The sequence below is a fragment of the Monodelphis domestica genome, chromosome 3 (assembly GCF_027887165.1).
Source record: "Monodelphis domestica isolate mMonDom1 chromosome 3, mMonDom1.pri, whole genome shotgun sequence".
NCBI lineage: Eukaryota > Metazoa > Chordata > Mammalia > Didelphimorphia > Didelphidae > Monodelphis > Monodelphis domestica.
The window spans coordinates 82,032,202-82,054,104 of NC_077229.1; the positions used below are offsets into that span (position 1 = coordinate 82,032,202).

The 21,903-nt window shown below is 36.7% G+C and overlaps 1 protein-coding gene across 15 annotated transcripts in view; it reads left to right on the forward strand.

The window, feature by feature from the left end:
• EPS15L1 (epidermal growth factor receptor pathway substrate 15 like 1) overlaps nt 1–21,903 on the forward strand; it is a 149,774-nt gene that overhangs the window by 22,586 nt on the left and 105,285 nt on the right. For 13 of the 15 annotated variants that reach the window (XM_056822291.1, XM_056822292.1, XM_056822293.1 and 10 more), the window contains exons 7-13: nt 2,983–3,108; nt 4,885–4,944; nt 7,775–8,008; nt 10,213–10,370; nt 13,246–13,402; nt 13,733–13,818; nt 16,048–16,120. In XM_056822291.1, the coding sequence (XP_056678269.1) occupies nt 2,983–3,108; nt 4,885–4,944; nt 7,775–8,008; nt 10,213–10,370; nt 13,246–13,402; nt 13,733–13,818; nt 16,048–16,120 (894 nt within the window). Of the gene's footprint in view, nt 1–2,760; nt 2,891–2,963; nt 3,109–4,884; nt 4,945–7,774; nt 8,009–10,212; nt 10,371–13,245; nt 13,403–13,732; nt 13,819–16,047; nt 16,121–21,903 lie in introns of those variants that run through there. The other 2 variants (XM_056822295.1, XM_056822298.1) reach the window with 2 other exon arrangements.

A 21,903-nucleotide genomic window follows, 5' to 3' on the forward strand; every position in this document is an offset into this window, starting at 1 on the left:
CTTTCTTTGAATAATTGATTATTATGCCAATTTATGGCTCCATCAATAGTGCATTAGTGTGCCTATTTTTCTGTAGTTCGCCCCACAGTTATCTTTTCCCTCTTTTGTTGTCTTTGCCAGTTGGGTATTGCTGTGAGGTAAGGTTTTAAGGTTGTTTTGATTTACATTTCTCTTATTATTAGTGAAGGGGACTCATGCTGGGTTTGTCAGCTAGAATAGGTCAGAAAAACCCCCCTCCTCTTTTTCTTTCTCTTTTCTGCACACCTGACACATAGAACAAGTCAGGAAGTACTAGATCAGAACAATCCCCATTCATTGCTCCCCCCTCCTACCCTGCCACAATGGCTAAACCTGCTCTGCAACGGAACCAGGTGTCCACAAGGACAGAAGAAGGTGGGGATTGGGTTTTGGAGGGTGATCATGTGCTAGGAGGAGGACAGGATTGGTTGTTAGATTGTGAGCCCCTCTGGTGCATGAGGAAAATCCCCTCTTTGAAACTATACTGAAATACCTGCCTCAAGTTCAGCTGGGGCCTCCCAATTGAGTTGCATTTCTGTTGAGGATGCCCTCATCTGGAAGAGAAATAAAACTGGCTTGCTTCTTTGTAATCTCAGTCTTGTCTTCATTTTGAGTTGGTGGGCTCACATCTCACATTAGTCATTTGGAACATTCTTTCACATAGTTGTTAATAGTTTGTAATTCTTATGAGAAAACATTTTTTCCATATCCTTTGAATTAGTTATAACTTGGATATTTTGGAATATTTTTTATTTCATTGATGTTGGTTAGTATTGCCTCCATTAATTCAGATTGCTCCTGCCATTCTTTCTGATCCTATGGTGTTCCTGTTCACATTCACCCATGGATCCACCTAGCTCGTTAGTGTATTTGGTTATCCTTTTGGGATGCCTTATTAGAAAACTGCCCATCTGTGGTCTCTCATTCTTATTATATGACCAGCCATTCTCCTTTTCCTGTCATATATAGCCATGATATTTTCTTTAGTACCATTCGCATGCAAATATAGCTCTTGAACATGATGACATCCAAGATATATATATTTTTATATATCTCTATATAACTCTATCATGTTTTCCTTTAATTCTTGATTTATTGAGACCTCACTGGCAAACAACACCTCAAGTGTGATTTTGAAAAAAAGGGTGTTGTGGCTAGAAAGAATATTAATATTTTTGTAAAGAAAATTATATCCTTCCCAGCTGTGTGACCCTGGGCAAGTCACTTAACCCCCATTGCCTAGCCCTTACCACTCTTCTGCCTTGGAGCCAATACACAGTATTGTCTCCAAGAAGGAAGGTAAGGGTTTAAAAAATAATAATAATAAAAAAATGATATGTTATGTCATTGAACAAAGAAAGAACTACTCTATTAGATTTCTTTCATGCTGCATTTCATTAAAAAGGCAAAAAAACCTTGCATATTAAATGCATTTTAGTTTGCTTTTGTGTGTGTGGGGGGGGGATAAAGAAGTATGCATGGAGTAGTATAGAAAAATGCCCTTATGGATTTTTTTTGGTTTTGTATTTTTAAAAATTTGAGGGTTAGTATGCTCTCTTTAATTAAGTAGAAATTCAATACTAGTCATTGCTTCTGACTTTTTTCCCCCGCTAACTAGTTTTATTTTCAAAAAGAGAATACTTGGGGCATCTGGGTGGTTCAGTGGATTGAGAACCAGGCATAGAGATGGGAGGTCCTGGGTTCAAATATGTCCTCAGATGCTTCCTTGCTGTGTGACCCTGAGCAAGTCACTTAACTCCTGTTTTCTAGCCCTTACTGCTCTTCTGCCTTAGAACCAATACACAATATTGATTCTAAGATGGAAGGTAAAGGTTTAAAAAAAAGAGAATAGTTGTAGTAGAGGATAAGTAAGAAACTGTGTTTTATTTGATTCGTGAATCATAAAATATTGAATTCTACAGCCAAATTTATGGCTTGTCATTTGTCAATAACATTTATTATACAGTTTTTTAAAAAATCTCATTCAGAGGGCAGCTGGATAGCTCAGTGGATTGAGAGCCAGGCCTAGAGATAGGAGGTCCTCCGACACTTCCTAACTGTGTGACCCTGGGCAAGTCACTTAAACCCTTTCCACTCTTCTGCTTTGATTCTAAGACAGAAGGTAAGGGTTTATTTTAAAAATCTCACTCAGTATAAATATATTGAGGGTGCTTTGCGCCTATTTCTATAAGTGGATTTGTTAAGGGATTGTGCTAGCTTCAGAGGCTTTAGTGCCTATGCTGTTCATTATTAAGCCAGGCCAAAAAAATGTCATCAGTTGTCTCCTTTCCTCAGCTTTCACATACTTAGACCTTTGCCTTTCTGACATAGATGCAGGAAAAGTTGTTTTCTTAGTGGGTGAATGAATGGGATGCTAGACCAGTTATTTTAATGTATAATTTTTTGCTATCTCTTCACTATAAATGTTGACCAGAAATTAGAGGTGGTTTCTTCATATGAATGACTTTAGATTACTACCGATTTTTTAGTTATAATTTTTTCTGGCAGAGTTCATTACCACGTTTTATGGTATGTTCATATTAATATAGTGGCTTTTTATTGTAGAGCCAAAATCTTTTTATATGTGTTCTTATTAATTCTGCTGAGATAAATAGAAACTCTAATCTTCATTTTTGCCATTAGAACTATAGCAACATAAGTTGCTTGTTTCCATGTTTTATGGTGGGTCAGAATAAGAGCGGGCAACAACATCCTATATTTTCTCCATCTCATTGCCAGTGACCTCTCTAATCTGTAGCCAGCCCTCCAGAAAATTTCTTTCATTCAAGGAAAAATCTGCATTTGAAGCCTGTACAAGTTGCCATAGCTGAAACTAAACTGAGGATATCTTGTGATCTCAGCAAGAGAAATGGTTAGCTGTCATTTAGTTTCTTGTAAGATCTCATTTTTGACACTCACACAGGCACGCTTTTTTACTTATTCAGGCTATTTCTTACCAACTAGGTGGAAGAGAAAGCAAAATTTGATGGAATTTTTGAAAGCCTTTTACCTGTAAATGGTTTACTTTCTGGGGACAAAGTAAAACCAGTTCTGATGAACTCCAAGCTACCTCTGGATATCCTGGGCAGGGTAAGTATTCATTGTGAGATTCCCTTTGTTTCTTTGTAAACTTTGTATCATTATTAGATTCTACTTCCACCAAAACAAGTTTTCTTTACCTTATTTGTGTCAGTTTGAGGAAGCCCTACTCAGAATCATTTTTGAAATGTGTAAAATGAAATACATAGGATGGTAAAGGAAGAAGAAAAAAAGTGTTTATGGGCTCCCTGTTAAGAACCTCTGCCCTAAAGCAGAATATTCTGAATATCTCATTATGTCATGTTACTGATCCTGGACTCCTAAAGTTGCTGCCAGTGGAGTAAAAGCTCTGATAGTGATCTTAGTGAACTGGAAAGACTTTGGAGAGGGCTTTGGTGGCAGATTATGTGTTTGTTATTTAGAGATCAAGTAAGGAAAGTCTCATAATCACAATGATAGGAGGGAGATGGGGAAGAGAGAGAACATATGAATGAATATCATGCAAAACCAACCAGCACATGCATAGTTTGATAGTGTTTGCAACACTTATGCGGGATTTTGTTATTAAAAGATTTTGTAATTCTTTAAAAGCAGTTTATTGATCTCTCTATCCTATCCTGCTCAACACCACCTCTCCACATTCCTAATTTGTATTAATTTAGAAGTTTGGGAAAATTTGTGATAGTTAATGAAAATTCTGAGAAATTGAACCTCACTTGAGGTGCAGATTCTTTTATTCCATTATGAATTTATTTTATTATTTTTTAATTTTTTTCCATGGTTACATGTTTCTCCCTCTTTCCTTCCCCCTCCCACAGTTGACAAGTAATTTCACTAGGTTGTACATATATTATCATTTAAATCCTATTCCCTTATAATTCATTTTTGTAGTAATCTTTTAAAACCAAAACTCCAAATCATATACCCATATAAAAAAGTGATTAATCATATTTGATTTAAAAAAAAAAAAACCCTTACCTTCTAAACTTAGAATCAATAGTGTATATTGGTTCCAAGGCAGAAGAGTGGTAAGGACTGGGCAATGGGGGTTAAGGGACTTGCCCAGGGTCACACAGCTAGAAGTGTCTGAGGCTAGATTTGAATCCAGGACCTCTCAGTCTCTAGGCTTGTCTCTCAATCCACTCAATCCATCTGCCCCCAAATCACATGTTTGTTTCTGGATTTCTGCTCCCATAGTTCTTTCTCTATATGTGGATAGCATTCTTTCTCATAAGTCCCTCCGAGTTGTCCTGGATTGTTGTTTTGCTTTTAGAAGCAAAGTCAGTTACATTTGATTGCCTCACAATGTTTTAGTTATTGGGTATTCCATTATGGATTTGGAGAAATCTTTTAGCTTTTGGGTTTGAGAATTCAAAAATTTGGTTGATGTTGAGTTTAGATTAACACAACACACCAATTTCTTGGGCACAATTATAATCAAGACCAGATGTTAGGGATAAAAGGAGCAAAAAACCGTATAGATAGATGATGAATTTAAAAAGGTATTTCTCTATACATTTGTTCTATGTATGTAAAAAATACTTGTAAACAATTTTGAAAATGTATTCCTATTAGCTCTGTCTTCCTTACTCCATTATACACTTCTCTCTCTGAGTTTGAGTTTTCTAAGACTTTGTAAGGTTTCCAGAGCTTATAGTTCATTCCCTTTGTTTCTGTTATATTGAAATAATTGAGTTTAGTGGTCAGTGGAGTTAATGTGTTATTCTGTTCCCCATATTTGCAGATATGTATTTGAATGACTGAATGAAAATAGGGATCTTCTGATTCTAATCTTAGTAGTATTTTTTTTTTTAATCCTTATTGTAGGTCTGGGATCTCAGTGATATTGACAAGGATGGACGTTTGGATAAAGATGAATTTGCTGTGGTAGGCACTTTTTTCTTTCTTTATTACTCTTTAGTATATGTGTGCAAAGGAAGGACATGTGAAACTCAGGAGTTAATTGATTTTACAGTCTAGATTTATCCCTCTTTTTTTCTCTTTTTCCTTTTTCTTTTAGGGCAGCAACTGGCCTATGTTTGGATCAATGATCCAACCTTCCCTTATTTAGTTGCCCTCTGATATATCTGATTCTTTATTCTCTTCCCATTGCTGCCATCCCTTCTCATTCCTGGTGTCTGATCACTAATCACATACAGATACTTTTTCTCCTATTTGTCATGTGTCTCACTACCCTTGCCCTGATTTCACTGACAACTTTGTTGTTCTTTAATATGTGCCACTTCTTCAACTTCCTCATCTTTCTTCCTTTTGCTCAGTAACCTCTTTGACCTAATCACTGGAATTTTGTTTGTAGCAGGGACAGGCATTTACAGAGTTAATTAATTCTATTTAAATTTGCTACATGTGCAGTAAATAAAAGGAGCTGGCTGCTTTTGGTGATTTTAGGAAATGCTATAATGAGAAGTAATTATTCTATAAAAATGTTATAATGAGAAGTAATATAGTCACTTAAGTTAGATGATCAGAAAATTTAATTCTTTTTTTTTTTTAAACCCTTACCTTCCTTCTTGGAGTCAATACTGTGTATTAGCTCCAAGGCAGAAGAGTGGTAAGGGCTAGGCAATGGGGGTCAAGTGACTTGCCCAGGGTCACACAGCTGGGAAGTGGCTGAAGCCAGATTTGAACCTAGGACCTCCCGTCTCTAGGACTGGTTCTCAATCCACTGAGCTACCCGGCTGCCCCCTGAAAGTTTAATTCTTAAAATGTATAATGTGGACAGAAATATAAATCCATGCTATTGGGGTAAGAAATCACTATTTGGTAAAAATTACTGGGACAACTGGAAAGTAATTTAGCCAGAACTATATATAGATCAGTTTTTTACACTATTCCTTAAGATAAGATCAAATGAATACATGGTCTAGACATAAAAGGAAATATTATAAGCAAAGTAGAGGAACGTGGAAAATACTATCAAATTTATGGACAGGAGAGGAGTTTATGTATGAATAAGAGATGAGAGCATTGAGAGATGCAAAATGCATAATTTTGAGTACATTAAACTGAAAAGTTTTTGTACAAATAAAACAAATGTTGTCAAGATTAGAAGGAAAGCAGAAAATTTGGGAGAATTTTCATAGCCTCTCAGAAGTCTCATTGCTAAAATATATGGAAAACTAAGAGCCGTTCTCCAATTGATATGAAGAGTTTTTGGATGAAGTAATCAAAGCTTTATTTAGGTATATTTTTTAAATGCTCTAAATACTACTGATTAGGGAAATGCAATCTAAAACAATTTTGAGGTATTTTATACCCATCAAATAAACTAATGTGACAAAAAGGCAAAATGACAAATATTGGAGGGAATGTCAAAAAGTAAGGACACTAATATACTGTCAGTGGAACTGTGAAATGATCCAACCATTTTGGAGAACAGTTTGGAAGTATACCTAGAGAGCTATAAAACTATATCCTTAGATCCACCAATAAAATTGCTAGGTCTATTTCTCACAGATAGCAGTGGAAAAAGGAAAAGAATCTATATGTTCCAAAATATTTATAGCAGCTCTCTTTGTGGTGGTAAAGAAATATAAATCTAGGGGATGACCATCATTGGCTAAAAAAAGTGTGGTATATAATTGTGTTGGAATGCTACTGTACCATAAGAAACAATAAACAGTCCAATTTTAAAAATCTTTGAAAGAACTAAATGAGGTACTGAAGAGTAGAACTAAGAGAACATCATATACAGCTAGAGATTTAATATTTGAAGAATAGCTTGTAAATGTTCACCTCCAGAGAATGAACTGAGAAATGAAAATAAGAAAGATATAATCTATATATTTGCTGAATGTTGCCTTTTATGGTGTGAAGAGGGAAGGGGGGGGGTGTCTAAATACATAAACAAATAAAACTTTCCAAAAAATAAAATGTATTATATGTAATAAAAAAAACTTAACCCTTACCTTTCATCTTAGAATCAATACTATGTATCAGTTCAAAGACAAAGAGTATAAGGGCTAGGTGGATGAGGGTTAAGTGACTTCCTTGGATCATACAGCTGGGAAGGGGCTGAGGTCAGATTGGAACCCAGGACCTCCTGTTTTCAGATCTGGCTCTATCCATTTAGCCACCTAGCTGCCCCCTGTAGTTTTTGAAGAACTACTACCCCAGAGTTCTGTAAATGTCTTTTTTTTAAAAATTCTTATTTTTAACATGCTTATGAAGTAATACTAATTATGATATCAGTCTAAGTACTTCCTTCCCAATACAGATAACAGTTCCTCAGTGAATTACTAAATGGCTTTATGAATTACATTTGATTCCCTCACCGCCCTCCCCCAATTCAATCATTAGACCAGATTTTAAAAATCAAAACTCACCCCAAACCATTGTAGAGATCCAAAATTTAATTCTGCTTTTACTGGATAGTCTTGGAAGTTACAGTTTGGGTAATTTTGAAACTGATTATGGAAATACTTTCAGGACAATGAATTAATCTTGTATTCATAAGTATGGTTGTTTTGATTGGGTATCAAAACTGGAGAATTAATAAACATGGAAAGAGAAATAATTTTTAAAGTTTTTTTAGAAAAAAATAATTCTTTAAATTTAGTTTATAAGCTTCCTTAAATTGAGTTTGTCAGAGAACCAAGAATGTGGGAACTGCTGTTATTGTTGTTCCTTATGTTCTTTTTTGTCTTTCTCTTTGTTGATTGACTTTTATAGGTCTGTTATAATTTGTTACTTTCAGGCGATGCACCTAGTATATCGAGCTCTTGAGAAAGAACCAGTTCCATCTGTACTTCCACCGTCACTTATACCACCTTCCAAAAGAAAAAAACCTGTTTTTCCTGGTGCTGTACCTGTTCTTCCTGCAAGTCCCCCACCCAAAGATAGCCTACGTTCAACTCCCTCCCATGGCAGTGTGAACAGTCTTAATAGCACAGGGAGCTTATCTCCCAAACATGGCATAAAACAAGGGCAGGTGGGTTTTAATTTTTTAAAATTATTTCTAGATATTCTCCACAGGAAAGTACTTTCTCTTTTGGGGTTTTTTGTTGGGGGGGGGGTCATAGTTATTGTTCTAGCATTTATAATATCCAAATGGATAGGCTATCAAAGCAGAATGATGAAATAAATGTTTTGCTTTGTTGTCTGAAACATTCAATTTTGGTATGTTTAATCACTATCTTTAACCACATGGTCTGGGGTACCAAGACAACAGGCAGCACATGATGAAATAGACCTGCTAAAAATAGAAAAGAAAGCTCATGTGGTTATTTTATGTGTACATTTTTCTATGTGGATCTATATATTTACATGTATATGTGAACACATATACAGTAAATACACACATGTATACAGATATATGAGTGTGCGTATATATACCTGCTAAAATTAGAAAACTCATGCAAATATAGTTCATTTCTGTGCAGATTTATGTATTATTATAAATACATATGTGTACTCATACATGTGTATACACATATACTCACAAGTATATATTGTGTGTGTCTTCATGCATGTACATGTAGGTATGTATGGCTAGCTCTGCCTCCCTTGTCATACCAACAGAAGAGATCTCAGTCATAGGCTTCCATGTATGTGTGCATGTATGTGTCCCTATCCATGGTACTACTATCCTACAGGCATCCAGGCTCACAACCTAGATGTCATCATCTGCTTCTTACTCTCTCACTTCCCATATCCAATTATTTGTCAAGATTAGTCTTTTCTATCTTCATGACATCTTTCTCTTACCTCCTTCTCTTCTTCTAACACTGCCATCACCCTGGTACAGTAGTCCCTTATCACCTTATACCTAGTCCTGTGTTGGTGAACCTATAGCATGCATGCAGGGGATAGGCAACTGCTTCCCTCCCCTTCTCTATTGTACCTGAGGATGTTTCTCACATGACCTGCTCCTCTCCCCAGCAACCCAATGGGAGCACTTTCTCCCCTCCCTTTCTGGGGTAAGGGGGCAGCATGAGGGTTGCCATTTGGGCAACTAAAAGGTTCTCCTTTGGTCTCCTTGTCTCACATTTCTCCCTATACCTATCCATCCTCCACTTAGCTGACAAATTGATCTTCTTTAAGCACAGTTTTGACCATGTGATTGTCCCCTCACCTATCATCCTGATTGTTCTCCTCTGGAACCTCCTCTAGGTTGTTAGAGCTCCTTCTAAAAGCTAGAAATGAACATCATAATCAAAATGAGATTAGATAGGGTAGAGAATAGTAGGACTGTCATATCTTCATTTTTCAGATACTATGCTTTAAAACCTGAGTTTTGACAGCCTCAGACACCTACTAGCTGTGTGACCTTAAAAGACTCTTAACTTCTGTTTTCCTCAGTTTCTTTATCTTTAAAATGGGGATAGTAATATCACCTACCTTCTAGGGTTATGGTGAGGACCAAATGATAAAATAATTGTAAAGTGGTTAGCATGGTGCCTACAACATAGTAAACACTGTAGAGTGTTAGTTTTTATAATAATTATTTAGCAACATGGCTTTAAGCCTCCCCTCCACCCCCCATCCCCAATACACACACACACACACACACACACACACACACACACACACACACACACACCTCACTTTGGAAAAAAAATTATGAATCCTCCATATACTGACCTTAAAAATAGTTTCACTAGTTAGAAAGTTTAACATTTTACTTGTAAGAAGGAAGGTAATGGTAATAGGGGTGAGGTACTGAGAATTCTAAGCAACTGATTTGGGAGTTCATTTATCTTAAAAAGTTACAAGTAATTATGGAGGGTATAATGAATGTAAAGACATTTAGAGATTTGATCATTAGATCCTGAATGAATAAAACAAAGGCCTTGATATAAAAAGAATTTCTATTTTCAAGGACGATAAAGGGAGGGTACTACTTTATACCTCAAATTATCAGCAATTAGAATCAATTACTCCAAAAACTACACAGTAAAATATTTAAGGACATTTTATTTTGAAACCATAAGAGATTCAACAGATGGACACATCCTTATCCTTCTGAAATCAGCATTAAAGAGAGCAACCTGTTGCTGGTACTAAATCAGATTCCAAAATGGAAGAATCATTGATTTTAGCCAGTATGTCATTTCCTATCATTTTTTGTTAATAAAAAGTATGAATTCAGTGGTCTTTTTAAAGATGACTAACTTAAAATTTTTTTTTTTATAGCCAACAGTGAATTGGGTGGTACCAATGTCCGATAAAGTGAGATTTGATGAAATTTTCTTGAAAACTGACTTGGACATGGATGGTTATGTGAGTGGCCAGGAAGTGAAAGAAATATTTATTCACTCAGGCCTTACTCAGAGTCTCTTAGCACACATTTGGTAAGAAATTGAAAATCTCTTCAGAAATTTCTTTTTTGATTGAAGCTTACTTTGGAATTCCAATTTTAAGTATGCTATGATTATAATTGCCAGAGTATGCAGATGGAAAAAAAGAAAAAACAATAGCTAGGTACTCTGAGAACATTTTGAAAGAGTTGGACCTTCTAGCATTAGATAAAACTGAAAGATAATTTAATAGTGTTCTTAGGGTAGCAGCTCTAATGAATGAAATATGAAATCTTAGTGCAAGGGGACAAACTTCTTAATTTCAGAATAAGTTCATAAAAAGTTAATTGAAGCATGTGGGAACATGTCTTTACTCTTGAAAGTATTATTTTACCATAAGCTTCAAAAAATTTGGATTTGTATTGCAACTGTATTGTAGGGTACAATTTGAACCCATGAGAAAGTTATGGGGCTGTGATTTTTAAGTTAATGACATACATAATGGTATATTTTTTAAAGCAAATATAGCAGAATTCAGTACAATCAAATAAATGTTTGCTTCCATCAAAGTAATTTTATTTGGAATTGACTTCAGATCTGGTCGTGTATGAGCCTGTTTAGTTTTATACCTTTTTTTCTTTTTACTTTTGTATTTTCCAGTATCTGCCTCATTCACTCAAGTTGGCCCCTAATTCACCCTCAGAAGATGAGCTTCTATTAAAAAAAAAAAGTTTACTGTGTTAGGTGCTAAGGATGCAAAGATTTTAAAAATTAAATAATCTTTGCTATCAAGGAGCTTACATTCTAGGCATTGAATATCAACTCCCAAAGATAACTTTCAGTGATATATTAAGTATTGCTTAATTAACATTTGCTTTAAACAATCATACTCATCCTTCAGGAACATCTCCAATGGGCTCCATTCAAAATTTTTAAGTCTTAATAGAAATTAGTTACCACCCACCCCCCACTCTTTGCCAATCACTGCTACAACACTAACATTCTAATTACAGTGGTACAACTTTTCACTCTCCTTTGAACCTCCTGGTTCTGTAGGAGCATAAAGCTTGTTTTCCATTGACTCAATAATCATCCCAGTCTACTCTATACACATTTTAATGCTGTAATATAGGTCTCAGTTTTTCTGCAGTTCTGCAATTCTGCAATACCCCTAGAGGTTGCTGAGGTGTATAAATTCTTGCATTGGAAAATCTTAAAAAGAGAATAGATTAGTTGTTTAACTTATAATTCTCTGAAATAGTTATCATAATAGTTAACATTTTTGTAACACTGGTTTACAGAGGAAAATTCATTCCAACCTCCTGGTGGATCATGGCTATGGCAGATAGTAATATCCTGATTTTGCAAATAAGGAATGAGCTTCATGTAGTTTAAGTGACTTTTCCATAGTTATAGGCACAACTCAAACTTTATCCCATGATTTTTGACTCTCAGTACAGTATCCTTTCAGTTATAACTGTGCTGCCTTAAATACTGCCCAAGATTCCAGAGATCATCTAGTCCAGTGATGGCAAACATTTTAGAAACTACATGCCATGGCCTCCCTCCCCCAAACAAGTACCATGTCCCTTGCCCCTCCTCCTCACCCCAAACAGGAGGGTAAAAAGGAGAGGAGTGGCTGCTGGGCAAAGGGCCTAGTGGGAGGTACTGTGGAGAGGGGGAAGGGAGCAGCTCCGCTTGAGTCCTTCTCCTTTTCCAGTAACTTAACTGTGTTGAGCAATAGCACATGTGCCCCCAGAGAGGTCTCTGCATGCCATTGTTGGCACACATACCATAGGTTTGCCATCATGGATCTAGTCTAGTACCTAATGTTATAGATGAGGGAATTGAGACCCAGAGAAGTCTGAGGATTAAGAGACAGAAGCCTAGAGTAACTTGCCTTGCTAGTAAATAAGTGCTAATTAATATTGCTAATTCACTAGAAATTGTTTGTGGCATGCTGTCAAACAGTCTTGACTTTATAAAACACTGAATTTACACATAGTAACCACTTCAGGTACTCTCTCCAGTAGTGTAGGAGTTACTACTTCACAAAACTCCATGACTTGGCTTGTTGAGAATGACTTACTCATGTGGTTCTGGTTAGCATAAAAGATAATGGAGTCAGAATGGAAGAACACTTCTCTCCATAGCTAGATGGATGGGACTTCAAGGAAGCTAGGCAGAGCTGTTTTTGTTGTAATTGAAAAAAGTCTTCTAAAATTTTTCTTCAGGTCTTCAGAGGGATTACAGTGAAACTAAAATGTATGGGTATCTTTAGATGTATCATATAAACAGTGCCTTGTTGCATGAATGAAGTTCCTTGGTTATTCAGAAATTGTAGAGTGGCAGTGAGGAAAATTACTTAAAAAAAACTCAGTAAATGAATATTTGTTGAGGGCTGGCAGGGATCTCAACATTGTGCTGGGCATATGACAGGCAGGGTAGAGCACAGAACTCAAAAGATGCAGCTTTCTTTGTTTAGCTTGTAAATCTATAGGCACACATGGAACCAGCCACTAGAACTACTAAAAATAACCCCCCCTTCCCCACCATGTGCATAGCACTCTCCTGATAAAAACGAAGACTCTCCTAGTTAACCTGGGATTTTCCACCTTCAGTCTCACAGTGTTGTAATGGTATAGTTTTTGGTTTTCTTTCCCACAGAAGTGACATATTTTAGCATCTTCAGTTATTAGAACTTTATACATAGCCTTCCATAGACATAGCCTCTCAGACAGGACAAGTAGAAATTAGGATGAAAAAAAGAAGAAATCAGAGCTCATTTAATTAGTTGTGCTGTCAGGAAACCTTTGTAGAGAAGCTGTGTTGTTTTTAAAATATTGGGGGATTGGATTTATGTTTTGTACTTATTAGCCACGATGGTAATCTATTTAATAAGTAATTGGCATTTTCATGCTTGTGGCAGGGCCCTGGCTGATACAAGGCAGACGGGAAAACTAAGCAAGGAGCAATTTGCATTAGCCATGTATTTCATTCAGCAAAAGGTCCATAAAGGAATTGATCCTCCTCAGGCTTTGTCCCCTGACATGATCCCACCCTCAGAAAGAAACACTCCTCTTCAGGTAAGTGTAAGGGAGGGCCAAAGATCATTTCACCTTGGGTTTATTATGTGACGGTGATGAATTTACAAGAAGCTACCAAGTGGCAAAGCTGACCGAGCTGTTTTCTGCTCCTCACCCCTGGGGGGGGCCACTGTATCAGTGACCTTAGTCTTCTTTGGGCATGGGAAGTACCTTTTCTGGGTTTGTTTTTGTTGCTACCTTTGTTCTTTACTCTGCTTCAGGGGGTACCAATTTGGTTGATGTGACTTGGTTGCTCCTCCTGGACATCATAATAGTCATTGACATTAAAAAATGATTAGCTTATTATTGCATGTTTGAATTTTCTTCTAGGATAGTGCAAGTACTCTTGGAACAGGGGAATTCACAGGAGTAAAAGAACTTGATGATATCAGTCAGGAGATTGCTCAGCTGCAAAGGTATCTCATAAATTGCTTTTGGTATTTTCTCCACTAAATTGTTTCTAAAAGTTATACAAAGTATATAGTAATTCCTCAGAAATGTCAAAGAAAAACCACGTAAAAATGGAAAAGCTTTGGTGTTTCTACTATGTGTAAATGATTCACTCAACAAGCATTTAGAGCTATGTGCCACCTACTACCCAGAGCATACAACTGTGTTGCAGATGCTGTGCTAAGCTTGCACTTAGGTGATTTCAAGGAGCAGAGACAAATATATACATATAGGTATATGCAAAGGTATTTGGGGTAGCATCAGAAAAGACTTCATGTAGAAGTTGGTGTTTGAACTGAGACATGAAACCAGGATAGAAAGAGGCAGAAAAGAGCAGAGAATGCATTGTAGATGTGAGAGACAGCCAAGGTGAAGACATGGAGATGGGCAAACAACATTGTGTGTACAGAAAAACAAATAGGCCTCTGTGGCTGTATTAGAGAATTCATGGTGAGAATGAGTCAAAGAAGTAGGTGTGGGTTAGCTGGTGAGGAGCTTTAGATGCCAAACAGAAGAGTTTATACTTTATCCTAGTGGTTAGGATAGGGAATTACAAGAGTTGATTGAGTAGGGAAGTGACTTGGTCAGACCTGTATTTTAGGAAAAATTGTTTTGGCAGATCTGTGGAAGATGGATTGGAGTAGGGAGAGATTCTAAGCAGGGAGACCAAGGATGATGTCACTGGGATAGTCCAGAAGAGAAGGTAAAGAGGGCCAAAGCTTGGCTAGTTGTGGTTGTGTGAGTGGAGAGAAGGGGATCTATGTGAATGGAGATAGAAACAGCATTTAGTTACTGATTTGATATGGGAGGTGGGAGTGTGAGGGGTTAAGGATGACTCTGGTGTCACAAAACTGCATGACTGGAAGGAAAAAATCAATATGAGTTCTGTTTAGTTAAATTGACTCACTTAATGAATTTTTAAAATATCTTTTATTTGAGAACATTTGACAGCTTTCTCTTTGGTTCACTTTCTGGTTGAGGCATATTATGTTTGCTTATGAATTTATACTAACTGTAAACCCCACCCCACCCTTTTTTTTTTTTTATTACCCTCACCTTCTGTCTTAGAGTCAATACTATGGATTGGCTCCAAGGCAGAAGAGTGGTAAAGGCTAGGCAATGGGGGTTAAGTGACTTGCCCAGGGTCACACAGCTGGGAAGTGTCTGAGGTCAGATTTGAACCTAGGACCTCCCGTCTCTAGGTTTGACTCTCAATCCACTGAGCCACCCAGCTGCCTCCTAACTTTAACCCTCTTAAACTGTAACCCTAACCCTAAATTAATACCTTGACAATTGCACCCAATTTCTTTTTCCTTTCTCTAGTCTTGTTTTACCAGATTGTCTTTTTTATCTTGCCTTATTGGCTTCATCTCTTTGAGTCTTTCTCTTTGTTTGGTTTCCCTCTGACTAAATTTAAATTTTCTTCTCTCTTTTCTTTTCAGGTTCTTCTGCATTAATTCTTTTTGAGTCTTTCTCCTCTAGTTTTTTTTCCTTTATCTTGTCTAGCTCACCCAAGTTTTTCCTCTCTAAATTCATTCCCTGGTATTCATCACCATTCCAGTACTCTCCATATAGTCACAATTTCTTCTCTTCTTTCAGCTTATGGCCTTCTTTTGTACCCACTACCTTCCCTTCAACTTCATCTTTCTGGGGCTTATAAATTTTTTTATAATGATTATGATGATGGTATTAATATGTTTATTATAGTACTTTAAGGTTTGCTAAGTGTTTTACATATTTAATTTGATCATTCTAGCAATCCTGATTGCAAGGTAGTTTATTATGATCCCCTTTTATAAATAGAGAAACTGGGGTACAGAAAAGTTAAGTGATTTGCCCAGTCACATAGCTACTGTCAAAGGCAGAAGTTGAACTGAAGTCTTCCTGACTTCAAATTCTATCTTCTTTCCACTATGCCACCTAAGATCTTTCTGATCTGGTTGATCCAGGGCTACTTTACAGTCATTACATATTAATTTTTCAGTACAGATTTATAGACAGTAAGTATAAAAGAATTAGTAAAAAGAGTAATAGGTCAATGCTATCAGTGTGGGCCAGTGTTATCAAGGAAGGCTTCATGGAAGAGTTGTAGGATGGGTTGCATACAGGTAAACCAAGAGGACAAGGGAGAAATCTTAATATCTCAATAAATATTTACTGTCTTACTGATTCTGCAAATAATGTTTTTCACTTAGAGAAAAGTATTCCTTGGAACAAGACATTCGAGAAAAGGAAGAAGCCATTAGACAGAAAACTAGTGAAGTACAGGTAAGAGCATCATATATCACTGTGAAACTTCCAGAGAAGTTTTTCGTATGAAATTTTTTCCAATAAAACTAATAATTTGGGCTTATTAGGAGCAAGACCTATTTATCCTATTAATGGAGCTGCTGCTTTACTTTCAAGTGTAATAGCAGACTAGACTGTTCAGATATAGTCACTGCCTGGATCATGAAACACTACTTTGCCTACAGTCATCAGTGTAGTTGTCTCCCTTCCTGATAGTATAATCCTTCCCTATCACTGTTCTTCTTCCATATTCAGAGAGTGCAACTTTTACACTAGCATTCACTTCTAACAAATTCATTCTGACTTTGAGTTTCTTTCCATAGTAGTTATTCAGGACTTTAGTTTCCAATGTCACTGGACTCCTGGGCATTTCTCATCCTCTGCTGAGCCTGCCTAGCCAGTTCCTATTAGTGCGCCCCCGCCCATTTTCTGCATTTCTGCCAAAGAAAGCCCTGTGTTGAAGCATAGCTAGCACCCTACAAATGATGGCTAACAAAGGGCCAATTATAGGGTTCTAAGCTTGGAGCTAGAAAGGATTTTAGAGGCTCTTGAAACTTTTCTTTTTAAAATTTTTAGCCTTTCCCTTCTGTCTTAGAATCAATATTAAGTATTGGTTCTAAGGGAGAAATGTGGTAATTGCTAGGCAATTGGGGTCAAGAGACTTGTGCAGAGTCACATGGCTGGGTAATATTTTTTTAGTTTACATTTTATTTAATTAGTTAATTTAGAACATTATTCCCTGGTTATAAGAATCATATTCTTTCCCTCACCTCCCCCACCCCTTCCCCTAGCCGACACGAAATTCCACTGGGTTTTACATGTGTCCTTGATCAGAACCTATTTTCATGTTATTGATATTTGCACTATGATGATCATTTAAAGTCTACATCCCAAATCATATTCCCCTTGACCCACATAATCAAGCAGTTGTTTTTCTTCTGTGTTTCTACTTGGCTGGGTAATATTTGAATCCAGATTTGAACCCTGAACCTCCTGTCTTTATTTACCCTGAGCCATCTACCTTCACCTGAAGTCCCTACTCTTATATATAGGAGATAAAGAAAGTGACATAAGCCCAAAGAGGGTAAGTACCTTGCCTAAGGTCCTATGGGTGATGGGTCGCAAGTAGCAAGAGCGGTAAGGCTAGGCAATGGAGGTTAAGTGACTTGCCCAGGGTCACACAGCTGGGAAGTGTCTGAGGCCAGATTTGAACCTAGGACCTCCCGTCTCTAGGTTTGACTCTCAATCCACTGAGCCACTCAGCTGCCCCTCCTTTATCTTTCTTCATATCCCCTGATGCTTTCTTTCCCACATACTCAAATGATGTCATCTAGACAAAAAAAAAATCAAGTCCTTTCAGAGTGATGTTCCCTTTTTATTCCGTTATTTACCTAACAGATGTCTTTCTCCATTTACTTTTTCATTTTTTCCTGAAATCTAAAAGTACATGTTTTGCATGAACCCTTTTCTGGGTGGGTCTTCCCTCACAGGATTGTGGCAGCTGAACTCCTTGATGGCGGTCACTATCTTTTGCCCTTCTTTTACTCTAGCACTTAGCACAATGCCTGGCACAAAGTAGACCTTTATTAAATACGTATAATATAGAAATACAACTATATATAGAAATATAATTAAAAATACAAACTCATTTCCTCAATTTTCCCTGGGCTATTTCTTGTTGAAAGTTCTTCATGATCTGCACCCATCTTTTCTTTCAAGTCTTCTTAAACTATTCCTCTGGCACTACTTTTTCTTTGATCCAGGGCCACTCACCTTCTGGCTGTTTCACAAACAAGATGCTCTATTTCTCGAATCTAGGCATTCTCTCTGGTAGTCTCCTACTCCTAACATGTTCTCCTTCCTCCCCTCTGACTACTAACCTTCCTGATTTCCTTTAAGCCCCAACTAAAATCCCATATTTTATAGGAAGCCTTTCCCAACCTTTCTTAATTCCAGCGCCTTTTCTCTTTTATTTCCTTTATATCCCGTATATAGCTTGTTTTGTATATATTTGTCATCTTCCCCATTAGATTGTAAGGTCCTTGCTTCTTTTTATATTTCTTGCACTTAGCACAGTGCCTAGCACATAGTAGGAGCTTAATAGGTGTTTATTGATCAAACATGAGACATGGAGATAAGAAGATCTGACTTCAGATCCCCTCACATTTAGTAGCTGTGTTGCCTTGGGCAAATCATTTAATATTTTTTAGCCATAATTTGCTTATCTCTAAAATGAGATTAGTAATAGCAACTTTATGATGAATATTAGTGGTATAATAGATGTTAAATGCTTTACAAAGTTTAAAATACTATATAAAGATTACTTATTGATTTTTCAAAGCTAATTTCTATCTGTGCTTTGGATGTCAATCTTCCTTGACTCTTGATTTACTTGACCTAGTTCTGTCCTTTTATCTCTAATATCTTTCTCACTACCAACTCTTCTGCCCTCAAACACTGGCAGATCTCATGTTGAAGAAAATATTTAAACACTTTATTTGGCCTTGCTCTGTCATCCTGGAATCCATTTCTTAATTCTTCCAAATCCATATCAGGAAGCCCAGCCACCATGGAGGAGCATATGGGAAACTTTCCCTCTTTGCTTCTTGTTTTGACCTGGAAAGGGAATGGGAGAAGGAAATAAGCATTTATATAGTGCCTGCTATGTGCCAGGTACTATGCTAAATGAATGTTTTACAAATACTATTTGATTTGATCCTCATAGCTCTGCAAACTATCTCCATTTCAGACTTGGAAGAAACTGAGGCAAACAGGTCACACAGCTATTAAATGTCTGAACTGTTTTTAAACTCGGGTCTTCTTGACTTTAGAGCCTAGGACTCTATCCACTATGCAATCTAGCTTTCTAGACCTGAGCTCCCTAAAACTCATTTGGGTTGTTTGACTGCCCAGATTGCTTAGATTAGATGTTAATCACTAACTCTGTCCCTTGCCATCTTCCCTGCAGGCCTCTGACCTGTTGATGTACCCCACAGACCTTTGGCCTTGCTATCTGTCTTTTGCAGAAAAAATAGTATAAGTAGTAGTATCTCCCTTTTACAGATGAGAAGCTGAAGTGAGAGGGTATATAACACGTAGCTAGAATATGACATCTGTAAAAATGACAGGATTTGACTTTTTGAACCCATGGAATAGGGATAAAGATAGGGACTGAACCTATGAGTTATTGATAAATGCTCAAATGAAGAAGCTCCCTCTACCTGGTTTAGAGCAGAGGTGTGAAACTCATTAACTCTATATAATGCAGACTGTAGCAAATTAAAATGCAATTGGAAAATGTTTAACAAGATAAATAAAAACTGTACCATAGAGATAACGTTAATTAGGTATTTTTGGAAGTCAATATGTAGTCAGTACAGATCCATTTCTATCTGAGTTTGATATCACTGACCTAGAGCAGGAAGCCATTATGTATCAGAGCTGGAACTTTAACCCAGTTTACCCTGCTGTGAGCTAGCTTTCTATTTGGTATACCATATTTATTGCCTTTGTAGGATGTGGCTAGGCTGCCTGAGGGGCTCTTCCCATGTGAAAAGATACAGATGTGTAGAGACAGAGATAGAGAATGGATTAAGCTTTTTTGTTGTTGTAGAATGGGAGCTCTGGGTTTCCTCCTAAGGGGAGAGAAATAAGAAAAGGCATCAGTGCATAGTAAAGTAGAGATTGGAGAAGGAAAATCATCAGGAAGGTTGGGGAGAATGATGCCTTGTTCCTATTCTACTGGGCCCTCCAGCACTCGGTTTGGTTTGGGCAATGGAAGGATAGTCTGGGCCTTTGCACATTGTAGTAATTTAAACAGACAGTTTATAGTTTATGTTCCATCATCAATTCAAGTATACATTTCAGGTCTACTTTGCTTCATCCCCCATGTAAGACCTTTAAATTCTTTGCTTTGACATCAGCCCTAAGAAATTCCTTTTCTGTATGACAGATCTTCAAATATTTGAAGACCACCATAATTTTTGACTTTTAAATTGCTTTTCTTCCTCCAGCTTTAATTTAATCATGGCTTCCAGATTTAAGCTTTTAAAACATTCATTATATTGTTTGACATATAACATATTTGAAAATCTCTATAATAATAATAATTTTCTAATGTTTATCTAGTCTCCAAGTACTCCCCATCATGAAATTCTTTTCCAGGCAGGCCATCTTTCTCATCGCTGTCTTTTTGCATTCCTTTCTAAACCAGTTCTCAATGTCTAATGTTATCTAGATTCACAAGTATTTCTGTAGGTTTTTGACTTGTTTATCATTAACTCATCAATCTTCCTTTTTTTTTAAGAAGTTTTCATATTTCTGTATCTGCTTTAGATAATTTTTTGAAAACATCATGTCTTCATAAGGATACTTTCCAAATCTGTTATGATTCATTTTTGTAATTCTGGAATTACTCATTAAGGACTAGTAATGTTCCACATCCAGAGACAGAATTGTGGGAGTAGAAACACAGAAGAAAAACATGATTGATCACATGGTTCAGTGTGATTGGGGATTTTGATTTCAAATGATCACTCTGTTGAAAATATTAATACTGTGGAAATAGGTTTTGAACAATGATACATTGTATAACCCAGTAGAATTGCTCACTAGCTCACTGGTGGGGAAGGGAAAAAGGAGGGGGAAGAACATGAATCATGTAAACATGGAAACATATTATAAATTAATTTTTGAAAAGACTAGAATGTATAGATGTTACTTGTTTTAAATTCATTTTTACCATTCTTCTTTGATTTCGGAATGCCAATAAATCTCTTGATGTGTTTATTTGCCTTCTCTTTGATATCTTTATGCTTGATGTATCTTGTTTGGAGGAGATCAAGGAATTTGTATGTATCACTTTTGCCCATTGATTCAATGCAACCTCTGGATTCAAGCTCAAAACTTATTCTCTCTCTCTCTCTCTCTCTCTCTCTCTCTCTCTCTCTCTCTCTCTCTCTCTCTCTCTCTCTCTCTCTCTCTCCTCTCTCTCTCCCTCTCTCTCTCTCTCTCCCCCTCCCTTCCTTCCTCCCTCCCCCTCTCCTTGGTGTACATTAAAGAATCCAAATGGTATTTTTCTTTTCTTTGAGGCCATGTTTGTTGTTTATAATTCAGCAGCATTCAATTTCAATTGTTTTGTTATTGTTTCCCTTTTCACCATTGTTAAAATTTTGTATATTGCTTTCCTGGTTCTGTTTACTTCACTTTGCATCAGTTCCTAGACATCATCCTTTGCTTCTCTGTATCTATCATATTCATCATTTCATACACCAGAATAATCTATTATTTTAATATACTACAACTTGTTTAGCCAATGCCTAACTTAGATGAGCTTTGTTTCCAGTTTCTTGCTATTCCAAAAAGTGCTGTCACCAATATTTTGATCTATATGGGGCCCTTCTTTTTATCGTTGACCTTCTTGAGGTATATACCTAGCTATTGAATCTTGGGGTCAGCGGATATGTACATTTTTGTCAGTTCATATCCTTACTAAGACTATTATGTCTGTATATAATTCTTCCAACCTCTACTTTTCTCCCATTTTGCCAACTTTGCCAGTTTGCCAAGTGTGAGGTGAAACTTCAGGGTTATTTTGACTTGAGAAGTGTTTGTTTGTCTCCTCTCTTATCAGTTATGAATGGCTTCTTTTTCTGTGAATTGTCTTTATATTTTGTCTTTCAGACCTTTATTAGAGATAATTGATACAAAGAATTCTTTTCTAATCAATTGTTTTTCTTAGTATCCTAGTTGCATTAATTTTG